General features: G+C 42.5%; 1 protein-coding gene across 7 annotated transcripts in view; it reads left to right on the forward strand.

Moving 5' to 3' along the window:
* Positions 1-14,969, forward strand: part of RIC3 (RIC3 acetylcholine receptor chaperone) — a 92,630-nt gene that overhangs the window by 24,984 nt on the left and 52,677 nt on the right. For 2 of the 7 annotated variants that reach the window (XM_072619532.1, XM_072619534.1), the window contains exon 5: positions 8,247-8,392. The exons of 1 other annotated variant lie outside the window; for it this stretch is intronic. In XM_072619532.1, coding sequence (XP_072475633.1) covers positions 8,247-8,392 — 146 coding nt within the window. Of the gene's footprint in view, positions 1-1,461; positions 8,393-8,773; positions 9,001-9,455; positions 14,427-14,969 lie in introns of those variants that run through there. 4 more of the 7 variants (XM_072619528.1, XM_072619530.1, XM_072619533.1 and 1 more) reach the window with 4 other exon arrangements.

Raw genomic sequence — 14,969 nt, forward strand, 5'->3', positions numbered from 1 at the left:
GTGTGTGTGTGTGTGTGTTTGGGGCAGGACCAGGCTGATCTTCCAACCCATGTAATAATGAACTGTGTTATAGAGGCGAGTTCGACTTTTAGAATAAGTAAGTTTGGAAACAGTACATAAAAGCAGATCCTTTCATTCAGCAGGTATTTCTTAAGTACCTTGTTGGCACGAATGCTGGATGAAAGATAAAGTCTGTAGAAAACTCTTCGTTTGCCCTTTCAGAATTTGTCTGACATGGACATCTTACAGTCTAGCTAAACGGGTCCAGGGAGGCAAATCACTATCAAGCAGAGTCTTCAGCACATGGGCTATTGTGATTAACTGGGCATTCACAGAAACCATCAGATGATGGGGATAAGGAGGTAACAAGGGAAGTTTAGGTCTATAGCAAATCACTGAAATGCAAAATCACAGAAAGTAGGCATAGGCTCCTCTTATTCAGTCATGTCCAACTCAGCTACAGAATATCTGAGGTCAGATTTGAACTGAGGTCCTCCTGACCCTAGACCCGGTGCTTTGTCCACTGCATCACCTAGCTGCATCTGGCTGCTCCATTTTCAGATCTGTTGTTCAATCGTTTCAGCCATGTCTGACTCTTCATGATCCCATTTGGGGTTTTTTTTTTTGGCAAAGATACTAGAGTAGTTGGCCATTTCCTCCTCCAGCTCATTTTACAGATGAAGAAAATAAGGGAAACAGGGTGAAGTGACTTGCCCAGGGTCACATAGCTAGGAAGTGTCCGAGGCTGGATTTGAACTCATTTGTTCCTGAGTCCAGATCCAACACTCTCTGCACTGTGGCTCCATCTTGCTGCCGTAGGGATAGTCTCCAGTGATGCTAATAAAAGCTTACAAAATAGAAATACTTTATGGACAGAAATTCTCCTGAAAGCCTCAGTACAATCGAAAAGGAAGCCAAGTTCTTTTGTTCTCATTTGACACATGAGAACTCTTGAGTGCCAGGCAGGTCCCATAGAGCACTTACTAGCTGGGTCAGCAGGGCTGAGAGCCAAGCCCAGCCCCCTCCCCACAGGCTCCTGGGCCAGGGCTCTGGACCGCCCCGCTCAGTGTGTGATATGGGTGGCATGAAGGGAGGCAGCCACATTTTCTTTCATGTGCTTCATGCCCTGGGCCAAGCTGTTTGATGAAGAGGTTGATTTTCACTCTATAATGTACAGTGTAATGAGGAAACAATCTATATATCATCAAAATAGAAATTAGTACACCTGGGCTCCTATTTCTAAGTCTTTTTTACTTAGTTGTTGTGTCCTAGAGCTGTTCACTTAAGCAGACTCTGCCTTAGCTCAGCTACATGCTGCATAATACCTATCCTTTAAGAATTTGCCAAGGCTTCATTATTTAAAAATTTGTACAGAGCTTTAGAGCTCACAGGCAAAAAGCTGTCTTAAGTCTGAAAAGTATTATTAGATGATATTAAAAAAAACCTTTAATCCATCTCCAGGTTAACATCAGTTTCTGAAACGGAATATTTCTGGAATTTCAAGCACAAACCTTGTTATTATGGCAGGCACATCAGTGTAGGGACTTCAAAGGATTGTGAGTATATCAAGACAAGCTATAAATTAAAGCCCCTTCTCTGCCTACCCTTCAAGCACAGATGTCTAACGAGTGAGATTTGCTCAGGCAGAGTAACCAGTAGGACCAGGGAGGATCTCATGATGCCACATCTTCACAGAAGAATAAATGAACAGGTGGCACACACAGCATTCTGCCACAGCAGATAAATAGAATAAATACAAAAGGCAAAGGCAGCCCCCTCAGTGCAATGGAAATAAAAGCTGAAGAAGAAAAGAAGTTCTCTGGCCCACACGTTTTGGACTCAGACATTCTTATAGAGCAAAACCATGCCACAGTGGACAAGATAAAAAGGGACCACTCATGGTGGACAGATCATAAAATACTCACAGGGAATCTGAATGGGGCTTCCCACTGTCCCCCCATCCATGGCTGGACAGGAGGAGGGCAGCACTCTGATTTCCCAGAGCAGAACAAAATGCTCTAGATTCTATAGATTCTCTAGAGTTCAGCATTATGTCATGGCTGGGATAGTGTGCTTCAGTTTATCATAACTGGTATCAAGAGGCAGAGATAATAGTGGGAAAAAGTGCTGGACTTACGGTTCCAATGTGGGACCATGGTTTAACTGCCTCACTTCCCCAAGCTTCAGTTCCCTCATCTGTCAAATGGGTATGATAATCCCTTCCACGTGGAGCTGTTATGAGGGGCTTAAGTGAAATTTTTGATTCCATAAATGTATCCTTACAAGAAGTCCCCCATTCCCCTTTCACCACTTTCTATATCTCAGGTCTGCTTATGAGAAAACTGATTGAAGGACCTGGACTTTTCTTTCCAGCACCATTACTCCATCTTGGGATGATTTCTGCAAAATCCACATAAAGGCACCAGTCCACACGTTCACTATTGTGCCCAATTATGGAATGGAATATATCTTCAGAATACACGTTGTCTTCAAACCCACTGCTTCTGAAAGCAAAAAACACCCATAAAATGCAGCTTGCTGTACCTGCATCGAGTCCCTCCTTCTCTCTGGCCCTCACTTTCCTCATTAAAATGATAAGGGTTGATCACCGTGGTCCCTTCTAACCTCCATAAGGGATACACAGATAACTGTCATTATGTTCAACAGAAGTGGCTTAAGTACGCATTTATATTTTGTATAATCATTAGTGCAGGTTTTTTTTTAAGTAGGAAGATGTTATAGGAATTTAATGTTCAAGCAAGGTGAAGTCTAAAGAGAAGTCTAAAGGAAGCTTTTGCAGTGATGAAGGAGAGATGATGAGGATGGAAACAGGCGGGTCCAGAGACCAAAATGAGCTGGGCTATTTACTTTTGTATCCAGTCACTGTGGGAATTTGTTTTGCTTGACTATGCATATTTATTACAATAGTTTTTTTTTTCTTCTCAATGGTGAGGGAGGCAAAGAAAGAAGTAGCATTGGGGGGAAGGAAGGAAGGAAAGAAGGAAGGAAGGAAGGAGGGAAGGAAAGAAGGAAGTAATGGAGGAAGGAAGGAAGGAAGGAAGGAAGGAAGGAAGGAAGGAAGGAAGGAAGGAAGGAAGGAAAATTTTGAAATGCTGAGAAGATGAAGAAAAGCCAGAAGAAATTCAGACAAGTAGGACAATTTTGAAAGCATCATGCTGAATTTATTATGTACTCTAAAAGAAAAGCAAGCTTTACATAATAGAGCATTGCAGTTTCATCTCTAATCCCTTCTTTCTGTTTGTGTGTATGAAAGTAATCATCTTAGTTCATATTTATTAAGTTTTGATTTTTTAAAAATGTTTAAAGACAGTAGAAGGTGACTTTGACAGACATTTCAGTAGGGTTTCAGAACAGTGATTTTTTTCCCTGAGATACCCCCAGTCAAGTCACAAAGGCTGGCACAACTGCACACACACGCACACACACACATCACTCTTAGGAAGGATGGGCATGGGTGGAACCCACCGAGACCAGTGAAATATCTACCATGCCCCTGTCCTGTTGCTGACTTTATCCACTGCCCTCTGTTCTTGTTCAGGCTGAGTCTTTCTTCATCCCGCTAGTGTTGATCCCAAGTCCTTTAAAGACATACCATACAGCTTGTACATGGCCATGTAATAATAACTACCTACAGTCCCCATCCATGAGAAGGGAAGAGTCCTTTCTTCACAGGCCCCTCAGGGCCAGGTTTGAAGAAATCACAAGATGGTAATGCTGTGGGCTCTGGGATAAACTACTACTCCCTGCCATTCAGCTCCTCTAAATGAGATTTTATTCCATTGGTAAGATTTGGGGGTTAGCTGAGAGTGCTTCCTTGGATGTCTGGACCACTCAGCTATTCGAAACTGGTATCCAAACAAGGGCAGGGGCTGGGGGCTGGCAAGATTCATCAGAACTATACCCTGTCCCTATGAATCCTTAGGTTTTGCCCTTCACATGAAGTCAGTCATTGAATCTTGGCATTTTAATTCCAAGACAAGCCAAGAGATTATTAGCAACCATGCTTTTGGAGTGGAGAGCCTCAGCAGACATCTGGATAAGTGAGGTTTCTTGTCCTTCCTGGATCATGTTTTCTCCTGAATCACCAATCTATTTCCTTGGACAGTAATGTCCAAGTGGTTGTGCCTTGGTGATACAATTGTTTTTCCCCTTCCCTACCCTGATCTTCACCTAACATTCTCTGCCATGTTTCCCTCTTTGATTCTTGGGCTTGATACTCAATGCCACCCCACTTTATTCCTTTGCCTGTATGATGTTGATCAGATCAGAGGCACATTCTAGTTACAGGTTTCATTTCAGTGATACCTTTGAGGTCAAATTTGCCCCCTTGCATTAAGATTCCTAGTCCTTCTTGCTTGCTGATTAAAAGGACTCACTCTATAAGTGAGTACATGTCTACAGCCTCAGTGTAAATATGGTTTTATACTTCCCTTAGTACCTGCTCAGGAGTCCTTGGGGATTTGGCAATTTGGAGCACAGAAGCCAAGGATGCAGTAATGACTCTCATGCATTCGTAAAGCAAAAGTGAATTAAGGACTTATATATGAAACTGAGAGCTTCCCCTACCCCTGCTAGCCAGGAAACGCCTTGTAACAAGGATCACTTATGCCTTATTTATCTTTGTATACACACCCCCACACACCTTATACCCATCATAGTGCTTTGTTCATAATGAGCACTGTTAAATGAATGGAATCACAAGATTATTTTTAAGTCCTAGTTGAGACCACAGGGACCCCTCCTTTTGTAGATGAGGTGCCTGATTCCTGCCTGGCTGTATGCATTCCAGTGAAGGGGACTGGAGGTGACTATGACCTTTAAAAGGTCAGGAGATACAGTCACCAAGAAATATGGAAGTAGAGTCTATAGGGACCTTAGTGGTCAATCAGTCCAGCATCAGTGCGTCAAAGAACAAAGGGGGTCTTTGGGGACCCAGCCCAGGGTGGCTGAGATCTAAATTCACCACGTTGATGTTGCATCTAGATGTGAACTTGACAGGACCAATGTTATCTAGAATCTCTGCTGGATCTGAGCTCACTCTCCCCAAAGACAGAGGTAAGAGTATAAGGCATGGGTGGAGAACCTGCCGCAAACTAGATTTGTACTGTGAAGTTTAGATTCAGTCAAAGGACCTCACTTGAGGACCTAGAGGGCCACATGTGGCCTCAAGGCCACTCCAGGTGTTAGAAATGTGAAAGTGAGGAGATGTTGGTCCTTCTGTTCTCATTATATCTTCAAAGTAATATTCATTTGTAAATGCAAATTGGTGTTAATAATAGCTAAAATATATATAGTAGTCACTACATACCAGGCGCTGTGCTAAGGACTTTACAGTTATTATCTCATTTGGTCCTTACAACAATCCTGTTAAATGGGTATGTGAAAATAGGCATTAATAGCTGGCAGTTAATAGTGGGAAGACACCACCAGAATGGGAACTCAAGTCAGTAATATCCGACACCCCTAACCCTCCAGGGCTAGCCCCCAGAATCCTGAAGGAAACATGTAAACCTTCCTCAATCTGTCAGAGTGAGTCCAGAATCATTGCTACACTGGAATTTTTCCTTTTCTACACTAGTCTATAAGCAGCTTGAGGTCAAGGAGACCTATGTTTTACTTATCTTTGTATCTTACTCAGTGCCTCACACGTGACAGATATTTAATCAATGGTTTGTATGAATGGAAGGATTGAGTATCTGACCCATTAAACAAAACTGGTTCAGTATGTATGACTAGTCCTTCTGGAAGAAATAAAAATTGTTTTATATTGTTTAATTGCAAAGTTCTTTTGACCTGAGTGCGAACCATGAGGCTCAGAGACGTTTTCATAAGGAAGACTGAGTCCCTGAGTGATGAACCACTTCAGAAGCTATTGGCCACATTTCTAGAGGCTAGAACTGTTATGTTTTCTTTAGGTGAATCATGTTTGATTCTAACTTGATTCAGAAAGAGAATATTTTCTTGCATGAGGTCAGTGGCAGAATACTTTATCATTAATGTCCGTAGCACTGGTCATTCAGAAAAAAAAGTTTTGTTGCAATGTAGTGTTGCTTTTGAAGGTGAATGCCTAGAAAATGTTAGGGTTGATTAACATTACCTCTATGTCCCTTGATGCTTTTGGTGTATAACTCTAGCTTCTTCATCTCTGAGTCCATTTTTTTTAAATTTTTGCCTTTGTGTCCCCATCACCTAGTATAATACCTAGCATTATGCTTGTTGATTGATTAAAAACCAAATGAAAATGATGAAAAAACTGACAAAATTGCAGAAATTCACAATGCTCTTTCCTGTTTTTCAATTGTGGGGCATTTTAGGGAAGATGGCATCTGTTTTGGCAAAGGACTTGATCTGACTACAGATATTAAAGCTGGTACAAGGCTTCTCTACCTACTGCAGTGCTTTGCACATAGCAGATACTTAATAAATATATGTTGTATTGAATTTGAAAGACTAAGGAAGCTTTTGTTCAGGGTAGGGCCCTTTTATGGATTCTCTGGATTATTCACAGCACGAATGAAATGCCATCTGAAGTGATCCAGCAGGCCATGTTCCTGAGAGCCCTAAGCCTGGAGTCAGGATGCTGGCTTTATCATTCCTGGGCTGTGCAACCTTGGGCATAGATGTCAGTTACCCCCACAGTAAAATGGGGGTAACAGTGGTAATAAGAATATGTATATTATGCATCTCCTAGGGCTGTTGGGATGTGCGTAGAAACAGGAGTTACAGTTGGTGTTAGTCGTTTCTACCTGGTGATATGGAAATTGTTTATGCAAAGATCTGTCTCTATAGATGCCCCTTCTCTGAACGGGATCCCCTGCCCCCTTACCATCTTTCTAAGTTCTCGTTTTCTTTTTCCCTAACTATCTGTTTTGAAAGCCTATGTTTGGTCCCTCAGGCAAGGGAAATGAGCTCCATCAAAAGTACTTCATCAGAAGTGTCAGAAGCTAAGACCAAGGCCTAATCCTTTCAGTCCCACTAACCTTTATAAGGCCCTTCAAGGTTTAACTTTTAACAAGTGCTGTTCGTGTCCACATGACCCAAAGGACATCAGGCTAAAATTACCAGAGTGGTTTTGCCATTTCCTTTTCCCATGTATCCCCATTTTACAGAGGAGGAACTGAGGCAAACAGTAGTCAACTGACTTACACAACTAGTAAGTGTCCGAGATCAAGTTTGACCTCAGATCTTCCTGACCCCAAGCCAATTGATCTATCCACTGAGCTACCTGATAAGACTAAGTGATAAAAGTAAGATTTGAATCCAGACCTTCTGCCCTGCCCCACCCCATTTCCATTGGACTTCCCACCACACCCTACTGCCTCCTTTTATTTCCTTATCATTAAAGATCCAGACAGTGCCAGAGTCTGGATGTCATCTCCATTCTTGTGAGCTATGCTGAGCTGGTGAGGTCCAGATGGCTAGTTCTCTGACCCTGGCAGGTTAGAGAGACAGTGACCTGTGTATTGTAGAGAGAGTGCAGGATGTCGAGTCAGGATTCCAAGCTTAAATCATAGATCTGCTGCTTATCAAACAAGGAACTTTGGTTGGGGAAGACACCTGCCCACCGTGGGTATCAGTTTCATCAAGGACAAAATGAACTGTATTTGATCATCTCAAAGGTCCCTTCTAGTTCTGGCTAAGAATAATAGCATGTGTCAGCCTGGATCCAGGAGATATTATAAAATGAAAGGTCTCCCTCCCGTGGCCAGACCAGAGAGCAGCACTTTTTAAATCCATAAATGTTTCCTTGTCTTGGGATGCCCCAGCCTTGAAGACTGACTCCTCAGTATCTTAAATGCTTTTTTATAAGCTATTCATTGGCAGGAGATCTGATATTTGAAGAGGCTAGCCCTAACACAGCCCTGCTCAGACTTTCAAGAAGGGCCAGTTACCCATGGCATCACCTTCTTCTCACTGAAAGAGAGAGTGTCAGTCCTGTGGGGGTTTCTGGAACAGACCAGGAATAGCATCCTGGAAATTTGTTAGCTCGCTTCTACCTTAGGATCCGGTAACTCATGTGGGAATAACTCTTCTCAGTTCTTTTGTGGGGAGAAAGACATCTTGTGCTAATGGAGGTTATTACTATGGCCAGTAACCAAATTCCCTCCTATCTTTGAGGTCCCTTGTTCTAAGGCAGGGGCAGATCACTGTAATGAGCTGTGGGGGGAATCATTGCGCATTGAGATTTAGCCGATAACGGAGTTGTATCTGACCCCTCTGAGCAGGGCACAGAACATGACTTCGGACCAGGAAAAACGGTTATTGCAGCAACTCCGAGAAATCACCAGGGTCATGAAGGAAGGAAAGCTCCTCGACAGCTCCTCTCCTGAGAAAGAAGCTGAGGAAGCCCCTTACATGGAGGACTGGGAAGGTAAACAGCTTCCTCCTAATTCTCTGTTACCTATCAGCAAAGAAAAAGCCTTTCCAGGCCCTGAGTAGAATTCAGAAAGAGACCTCCTATTCAGGATGTGCAGGCTGAAAATGTTTTACATTAAGGTTGAGTTTACCAATTATAATAATGTGCAAATGGATTTTGAATTCTCCAGCTTTTCACATTGTGCAGCAAGCATGAGGCCCACTGCCAGCCCTGGCACACAAGCTATAGCCCAGCCCATCTGCCTCTCAGACTAGGGCTTGGCTGACATAGATTTATTTCATTACTTTCCTTAATTTGGCAACATTTTTGTTTTTTCTCATTATCAGAGCTAGGATTCAGCACCACACCTCCTGCATCCCTTATTTTACTTACCAGGTCTGTTCTGTTCTTTATTCATTTTGTGAAGGCAAAGACATCGACAATGGGAATTGTGTCTTTGGAAAGCACAGCGTTTGTCATCCAAGATCTCAAGCACGTCTTGCTCTGTACCTGATGCTCACCAACTATTTCAATTGTGTTGCTAAGTAGGATTCACAAAGTGTTGTCTTTTTCTCCATGCAGGAAGCTCCTAAAATGGTTCCAAATATAAACTGTAAACATTAGCTGTGCCTCCTTCAGCTGGCATTTGGTTTAATTCTTCAAGTGGAAGATTTTAGCTGTTTGTTTAATCTTCCTCTTCAATCCTGCAAAAGAAAGCACTGTGTGTGTGTGTGTGTGTGTGTGTGTGTGTGTGTGTGTGTGTGTGTGTGTTGGGGGAGGGGGCATTGAAAGAGAAACGCCAAAGCATATTTTCCTGAGTGCAGAGTCATTTATAAACCCATTTTCTAGTTCTCCATACTCAGGAAGGTATTTTTATCTGAACTGGTTTATGTTTCTAAGAGCATTTGGACACTCAACCAAATTGCTGAGCATTTGCCCAAGTGAAACTTCAAAACCATTAGGATCATCTGTAAGCTTCTCGAAAGGATTTTTCAGGATGGCTGCCTTCTCTGAACCTTTTTTTTATGTTTTATTTCTTGAAAGGGTATTGCAAGACTTTTTCTGTTTTTCTGTGTAGGCTACCCAGAAGAGACATACCCAGTGTATAACCTTTCAGACTGCGTCAAGCGAAGGCCAGATACAATCCTAGTGGATTACCCAGACATGAGCCAAGCCTCTGCTGAAGAGATAGCAGAAGGAATGGGGGGGCTAGTAGAGGAAGAGGAGGATCATTTGTGCTGTGAGAGTCTACCAATTGACCTGGATGAGGTCAGCCAGGACTGCCAAGCCCAGAAAGACAAGACTGTCAGTTTTAGTGACCAGGACAGGGTCCTGCCTCCAAGCCAGAAATTAGAGTGCACTTGCTGTCAGCATGAAGAGGATGATCCTGCCATCATAGCAGAGAACATGGTGTTCCCCTTGGACAGCAGCAGAGAGCCAGAGGAAACACATCTGTATTCCAAAGAGGCAGTGCTGGGAAACAGATTGGAGGAGGCAGAGCAGGAGGGCACATTAAGGAAACGTAACCTTCAGGGTTTTGAATGAAACAAGGCTGAGCAGTTAGTTGTCTAAGTCCAGAAGTTAACCTGCTCGATTGAGCCTCATCCTTCACCTTTTGGCCCAGTGATCTGTGTAGCTGCCCATCATCTCCTCCTCTGTGAGCACGTTTCAGTGTAGTGGATACCACATTCCTCCAGGCCATATTTTTGTTGACATGCAGAGTGATGCAGAGATAGATGTGAGGACAAGAGTTATCATAGCTACACTCTTCCTCTTCTAGCTTCTCAGAAGAGTCAGTGCATTCAATAATCACTATCTATGAATAATTCTCAATTTGCCTGCCTCTGCAGAGAACAGGAAGCCAACCTGGAAGTACAGCCCATTCCTTCTCTCCAGGAGGAGTAGCCACAAGCGGCTTTACTTTTCTTTAGGTAGGCAGAAGTTGACAACCATTCATGAAGGGATAATCCCTGAGTTGCCCAGTTATGTGAGTTTTAGTATAGTGAGAAGACTGGCAGTATCCTTCAAAGGACAGATTGGTTTCATTTGTAGGTTAGATGTAGAATGAACCTCTTTCTAAGTGTGGCCCTCACTGAGCAAAGGAATTTCTACAAGCATACACAGACTCTTAGAGTACATCCTAGTCCATCCTACAGCTAAGGAAGAATTCCATCTACAACATCCCTGGCAAGTAGTCATTCAGCCTTTTCTTGAATACCTCCAGTGAAGGACAACATGCTACTTTGTGAAGCACTGAATTCCACTTTTTTGGAGAGAGCTCTAACTGTTTAGAAATTTTTCCTGACATCAGGTCTAAATATTGCTCTCTGTTTATCCCTCAGTTGCTCCCAAATCTGCTCCCAGGGTCTAATCAGAATAAGTCTAATCTTTATTCCAAGTAACAACCCTTCAAATTCTTTAAGGCATCTGCTCCCCCTTTCTCCCCTATGTCTTCTCCAGACTAAACATCTCTACTTCCTTCATCTGCTCCTCATGTGGCATTATTTCAATCAGTCTTTACCATCCAAGTACCCTCTGGTCCCTCTCCAGCTTATCACTGGCCATCCTAAAATGTGACATACAAAACTAGATGAGAGCAGAAACCACAGGATTATCACCTCCTTAGTCCTCGAAGCTACACTTCTCTTAATACAGCCTCAGATATATTACCTTTTTGACCACCAAAACACCCTACTGACTCATATTGAATCACAGTCCACCAAAACCCACAGATATTATTCAGATGAATTTCTTCAAGCCACACCATTGACCTTGCATATGTAAAACTGCTTTTTTTGAACCCAATCACAAGACTTTACATTTATCCATATTAGATCTCATCTAATTAGATTCAGCCCAATGTTCTAGCCTATCAGTTTTGGATTCTGACTCATTAATCCAACATATTAGCTGTCTCTCCTAGATTTTTGTCATTTGCACATTTGGTAATACCTTTATCTAAGTCATTGATAAAAATATAAGTGACTCTCCAGTTAAGACTTGCCTCCAAGTTTGCATCCCACCAATCAGTAATAACTATTTCTGGGGTCCCCCCTCCAGCCAGCTCCACCTCCACCTAATGAGACCCGCATTCTCCCATCTTTTCTGAAAGAATAAGATGAGAGACTTTTGTCAAATGCTTAGCGAGAATCTATGTAAATTATATGTCTGTTATTCCCCTAGTGTCCCAATTTAGTAACCCTGTCAAAAAAAGAAATGAGATTGGTTTGACATAATCTGTTTTCCTTGGAGCACTCTCATTACCATCCCTTTAGTGTTATGCTCCTCAACTTTTCCAGGAAGTCAAATTCACTGGGCTACAGATTGCAGCTCTGCTCATTTCCTTTTTTAAAATCCCTGAACATTTGTCATTTCTCATGCTGCATCACCTTTCCCTTTCTCTTGTTGGTGCTGCTGTGAAGTCATTTTTCATTTGTGTCCAGCTCTTCAACCCCATCTGGGATTTTCTCAGCAAAAACACTGGAGTGATTTGCCATTTCCTTCTCCAGCTCATTTTACAGATGAGAAAACTGAGGCAAATGGTGTTAAGTGACTTGCTCAGGGTCACTTAACTAGTGAGTTACCTGAGGCTGGATTTGAATGTAGGATGATGATTTTCCTAACTCCAGGTCTGGGGCTCTATCTACTGCACCACCTCACAGCTCTTTTCCATTCTCTGCAGTCTTCCAAAGGTCTCTGATGGCATCTCAGCAATCCTTTCTGTCAGTTCTTTTATTTCCCTGGCATGTAGTCTATCTAAGCCGTATGACATACTCTCTTCCCTGCCACTTATTTGGTGTTTCATTTCCTATTACTCATCTTTGTTCTGTCCTCTATGGGCCCAGTGTTATTTCCCCAGAGAAGCCCTCTCTGGGCGAAGGCAAAGATACCTCTGCTAATAGGAAAATGAACTCCGGAAATTTGACATTCATTACCTTGTTGACCACCTGGAGATAAGCCTCCTGAAAACTTAGTCTCATCCTTGGACAACAGTACACCATTAGGTCTGTAATTAAGGTCTTTCCAGCTTAGTATGTGACCACCAGAGCTTGGATTTGGACGTCACTTTCATACCACAGTGAGATATTGGACTTTAGTGGAGTTGGCTGGTCAATGTCCCACCTAAAATGTGGTCACCATCACTGAACTGCCTTCTTCCAGAAGGAGGAAGATAATGTCAGTAAGCAAAAGCTTCTACTGAATGGAGAAATGTTCTGAACTCAGCAGCTGACTGGAACTAATAACGGAACCTAGCTGATGGATTTGGGATTAGAAGAGATTTGAGGCAAGACTCATTGTTTTTGTATTCAGGAAACTGACAAGACCAAGGGGACCCTGTTTTATAGAACTATGGAATTCCAAAACTCATTCCCTTAGGGAGTCTGAAAACACTTGGGAAGTGGATAGAAGGCAGAGCTCTAGTCATTTTGGTTCCCTCCTTTGCTGAGGAACACTAAGGTCATTATCCAGAGGTCCTGAGAACATTTGGAAGGTTGGTGAGAATACAATTTCCACTTTTTTCTTCTTTTGCTATAAACTCAAGGGCCTCAAGAATATCTGGGAGTGGAATCAGTAAGGCCACACTCTATGTCACCAACATTCCATCTCAACATTCTGATGAGAACCTCCGGACCTCTTCATTCATACTGTCAGCTTATTTCTCCTTACCTGCCCCCTTCTTCCTAATGGCTAACTTGCTGCTCAGTCTCCTTTCCCTTCTCTTGGTTTCCCTGTCCCTGTCAGTATCAGGTCACACACCCTTCCTTCTTATGCTATTCTCCTCTGATCCAGAATGGCCCTACCATGCTCCCGTGGCTTACTCTTTGACCAAACTGGTCCCTCTTCCAGTCTACGCCACTGTTCCTAGGTGAACCCCAGTTCTGTTCTAAACAAATCCCTAAATCTCAGAAATTCCTTCTCCTCTTATTAACTGAACCCTGAGCTGTACCCTAGCACACCACATCTCTCAGTCGTCTCTAACAAAGACTTTTCTTGGTCTCACTGTCCCACCACTTAGGAGTGGATAAGAAGGATCTTGCTCCATTTTGCACCTTCTAAACAACACCTCTCTCACTATAATTCAATATTCCCTCAATCAAAGTTCATGCCATTTGATCATACAACCATATTCACTTTTTTGTTATCTGCTGACCTCCAGGACACACTCCCTCCTTCTCCAGTGACATTAACACCAACTTATTGATTCATCCTGCCAGCTACTTATTATTCATGTGCTCTGATTTCACAGTTCTCCAAATGGTTCAACTCCTGGGATGTCTAATTCTACTCCCACCATAGTCAGAATTCCAAGGCCATGCTTCACTATCCTGTGGGACCCACTACCACCATCACCTCTAAATATTGGCTTTCAGATTCCCCTCTCCAACCCTACCCTCTTCCACTGTTACTCCTCATGCTTTCTAATTCCTCATCCCTTCCACCTTGTCGCAGTCTACACCTCACATTACGGCTTCACTTACCTCCCTACTCAGTCCTGACCTATTTCAATGATTCCCTGGACATCAAAGTGGAATTACTTATCACTTTAACTGGTCATTCTTCCTACCCTTCTAATTCTCAACCCTAGGAAATGTTCCCCTACCTGACTTTTCCATGCCCATTCCCAAGCTGTTGAGCACTGCTAGAGAAAAGGAAGCTACTGAATGAATGTATCCATTACTAATTTAGGCTTCCAATCCTTAGCTGCTCAGCAATCCTCTTAGTCAACTTTTAGCTTTATCATTCCCTCCAGTCCCCCCAGTCTCTAAATTCTCATATAGTAGCCCTCACGACATAATAGCCAAGATTCACTGTCACATTCCCCATGATTGTTGTAAACCCTCTCCTCTCTCCTTAAATTCTTAATCCCAATTCCACCCCCTTCACTGATAACAGATACCTTTGTCTTCTTTACTGTATTAGTTATTTGTGTACGTATGATATGTCCTCACTAAATTGTAAGCCCCATGAGGGCAGAGGCTTGTTATATCTCAGATTTGTCTCTCTCCTACACTTAATAAAAGTTCAGTTGACCTGGACTGAATCTTAATGACCTAGTCCAACTCCCATGTTTTATTAATGAAGAAACCCAGGCCTACCGAAGGGAAGGGAGCCTTAGTCACATAGATAATTTATGTTTTTCCAAGTTACAATTAAAGGCCTAATTCTTCCAAAATTACCGCACCCCATTTACATGTCTGACACCATGCCTGTGTAGTTTTCACCTGATCTCAAAAGGCCACAGGTTTGTCTGTATTAGGCCCAAGAATTTTGGAAATACCAACAGAGCTGCAGACACTGCTTGTGAAATGCACGATTCAGAAATCAAAATCATTTAACTTTAGAGTTGGAAATTCACTCAGATTCTAATCCAGCCTGTTTCTGAACACAGGAATCCTCTCTGTGGCATCCCTGACAACTGAACATACAACCTCTCCTTGAACACATTAAAAATGTTTTATAACTCCCATTCATACAGCATTTTAAGGTCTAAAAAAATGACAACTTTTTAAAAAAATTAATTTAATTAAAAACATTCATTTTCTTTCTCATCCACCTCCCCCATCCATCCCTGAAAAAAAAGAAAAACAAA

Source organism: Notamacropus eugenii, chromosome 6 (assembly GCF_028372415.1).
Source record: "Notamacropus eugenii isolate mMacEug1 chromosome 6, mMacEug1.pri_v2, whole genome shotgun sequence".
Taxonomy (NCBI): domain Eukaryota; kingdom Metazoa; phylum Chordata; class Mammalia; order Diprotodontia; family Macropodidae; genus Notamacropus; species Notamacropus eugenii.